Source organism: Merops nubicus, unplaced genomic scaffold (genome assembly GCF_000691845.1).
Source record: "Merops nubicus isolate BGI_N331 unplaced genomic scaffold, ASM69184v1 scaffold24937, whole genome shotgun sequence".
Lineage (NCBI taxonomy): Eukaryota > Metazoa > Chordata > Aves > Coraciiformes > Meropidae > Merops > Merops nubicus.
In genome coordinates this window covers 484-3,637 of record NW_008619934.1, presented here as the reverse complement: position 1 = coordinate 3,637, position 3,154 = coordinate 484, and the positions used below count along the sequence as shown (strand labels likewise).

General features: G+C 58.7%; 1 protein-coding gene across 1 annotated transcript in view; it reads right to left on the bottom strand.

Annotated features, from left to right (window-relative positions):
* The window catches only part of PIPOX (pipecolic acid oxidase), a 2,705-nt gene extending 1,990 nt beyond the window's left edge, over positions 1 to 715 (bottom strand). Inside the window, 2 exon segments of the mRNA XM_008943983.1 lie at positions 4 to 113; positions 590 to 715. Coding sequence (XP_008942231.1) covers positions 4 to 113; positions 590 to 715 — 236 coding nt within the window.
* Positions 716 to 3,154: the final 2,439 nt, after the last annotated feature.

Here is a 3,154-nt window from a genome sequence, read left to right as displayed (position 1 = left end):
TGCCAGAGGCGGAAGCTGTCGGGCATCATGCGGGCGTAGAAGGCCTGGGTGTAGGCGCTGCGGGTGATGCGGCTCTGCCCGTGCGAGCTGCCCCGCGAGTGGGGCAGGAGGAACTGCAGGGCAAGGGGGATATGAGGGTGACACCGGCCACCAGCATCCCCCTGACCCCTCCAGCCCTGCCTGCACCGGTGCTGTGCCACAGAGAGCACCTGGGGACACAGCCCACGCTGCCAACCGTGGAGCTGGGAAATGGCAGGAAACCAGGGTCCTGGCACTGGGGTCATGGGATTCCTGGTGCTGGAGTCATGGGGATCCCAGCACCAGGGATATGGCAGTACTGGCACTAAGGACACAGGGGTCCTGGCACTGGAGACACAGAGATCCTGGCACTAGGGGAACAGTGATCCTGGCACTGGGGACATGAAGGTGCTGGCACTGGGGCTAGGGCTCCCAGCAGCAGTCCCTCTCCACGCCATGGCAGAGAGAACAAAGGTCTGCAGGCACCTGTCCCAGGGCGCTGGGGCTGGGGAGGCAGCACGACAGGGACACAGCAGGGCTGAGGACATGCCAGGGCTGGGGACACTGGTACCTGCTCCAGCAGGAGGGTGTCCTTGTGGCGCTGGGCCAGGTGGTAGGCAGCAAAGGAGCCCTGGATGCCAGCCCCGATGACGATGGCATCGTAGGTGGCCTGGTGGGGCTGGCTTGTGGCAGCCATGTCTGTCCTTGTCCCCTGTCCCCGTTCTCGCAGGCAGCTGGGAGCCAAGCCAAGGGGAGGGATGGGGCAGAGTCCGGCTGAGCAGAGCAAATGGCAAAGCCTTGGCTGCCCTCCAGCCTCAGCAGGTCCAATGGGGGCCACATCCTTCCCAACCCTCCGGGCTAGCCAGGCAGGACCATCCCCATCCCCCAGCCAGCACCAGCACCCGGCCCCGGGGGAAGACAGCTCGCCCGGCAGCGATGGCAGAGCCGGCAGCGTGGGGGTTCAGCCCCCTCCTTCCCCAGCCGCCCCCACACCGCTGCCGATGGGTGTTTTGATCCCTACTTGACACGTGACTCGTGGCACTTGGCACAGGATACATGGCACCCTCTCCTTGCCCTGGCCCCAGCACGGCTCAGGACCCACCAGGACCAGCCCCCAGCCCCACGGCGCTGCTGTTGAGATCAGAGTGAATGGGTGGGATCAATGTGATATAAAATTGTTTCCAGTACGTGCCCCTTTCTCTGCCCACTGCTCAGCGCCAGCTCCGGCTGCAGGGCGGTGTGGGGCTCAGGAACACTCCCACTTGTGTGCCGATGGGAAACCCCCGGCTCGCTTCGAGGCAAACAGGTTTTCTTTCCCTCCAGCACAATTTATTATGGCCATAAACAATTTTGTTGTCATCTTTTGTTGTCGCTGTTATTTTTTTAGCAGGAGATAGGCGTGATTTAGGGCTCCCCGGAGCAGCCGGGATGCGGCGCAGAGCCCCACGCCCCACTGGCGCTGGGGGGATTTTGCAAGCCTGCAAAATTTTGGGGTGGGATTTGGGGTTTGGAGACGCTCAGTGATGCCTCGAAAGGAGGATAAAGCAGGCAGGGGTTGCCAGTTTTGCCCACTGGCGCCACTGCCCCGCGCTGCCTGACAGCTAATTAGGGGAATTAATTTACTCTGGCTTTTGTGGTGTAAAAGGCATTATTTACTGGTTAATTGTCGTTATTACAAAATGTTAAATATCATTATTTATTTTGCTGCTCGCCTCTGGTGATGGATGAAGCATCGGGGAGCGTGGGAGGCCCATGCCAGGCAAGGGAGGGGTGATTTCCAACCCCCCCCAACTGCAGTGCCCAGCTGGATCACGGGCACACCCTGGCATCGTGAAAAGGCAGAACCAGCAGCCGACAGCGATGGGGAGGTGAGAGAATGAGGAGGGGGAGCACAGATGAAGGCTGGGCTTCCCCCAGGTCCCTCATCACACCGCTGCCCAGGACCACTAATGCAACGAGTGTGTGCTGATCTCAGCATCCCCGCAACGCCCAGGGCTCTGCAGCGTGCGGAGCCCCATTAAATCAGCACATCCTCCCTTGCCTTTGATGTTACAAATAATTCACCAATTTCCCCAGGTTCCAGCTTGCTTTTTTTTTGCTTTGAACAGCCCCTCTACCTGCTCTTCCTTTTTTTTTTTTTCTGGGAAGATGAAGAATAATTAATTATCCGTGAAACGTTAAATGGTAAAAATGAACTCCTCTGCCGTTAAAGGCGTGTTAATAGATCTGCCTGGAAAAGCCTCACCTGTGCCACTGTGAAGCTGGGGAGGCTGTCAGCAGGGTGCAGGGATGGTTGCCTGTGCTGGAGGGGATGGCCATGCCCCAGCAGGTGGGATATGTCCCCTCCAGCGCTGAAGACCATCCCCAGAGCTTGGTGAGACCCCTCAGGCCATCACTTTCATTGCATAGAAGACCCAAACGGCGGCTGATTCCAGGCGTTGGGGAGGTCTACACCCCCAGGCCCCAGAAAGAAGCTGCATGCGCTCTTCTTGCCTTGGGGGCAGTTTCTGGGGGTCCTCTCCCCAGCCCTGTACCTGGTCTCTAGCATCTCTGCTGCTATCCTCTTGACCTGGGTTTAAATTAACCAGAGGCAATGTTCACGGCAGGGAGAAATCCATTTCCCAAAGCAGCCGATGCAGGTCAGGAGAGCTGCGCTGCGAGCACAGTAAAAATGAAATATTCCCTGTGTGGGCTGGGTGGATGGATGGGAATGCTCAGGGCTGGCACCAGCACGGAGAGGGTGTGATATGGGCTTGAGGAACAGCCCTGAATAGGATGTGGGAGCTGCTCCGACTCCGATGTGACTGGGTGGAGAATTAGGGAATGAGTAGCTTTGGCCAAGGGCAGGCAGGTTTCAGCAGTGGCTTGCTGCCTGTTGAGCTCTGCACCCATTGCACTCCCTGCACCCATTGCACCCACGGCACCCACTGCACTCACTGCATACTGGGATGGCAGCTGAAGTGTCACAAAAGCCCAAGATCAGCCTTCCAAGCGCTTCACAACAGCCCGTGCCAGCCTCATCCTCCAGCAAATACAAACCAGCATTTAAAACAGAATTAGGGAGCAGTGCTGCTCCCTGGGGAGCTGAGGCTGTGTGGCTGTGGGGACTGTGGGGGCCTCCCTGCCTGGCTGGCGC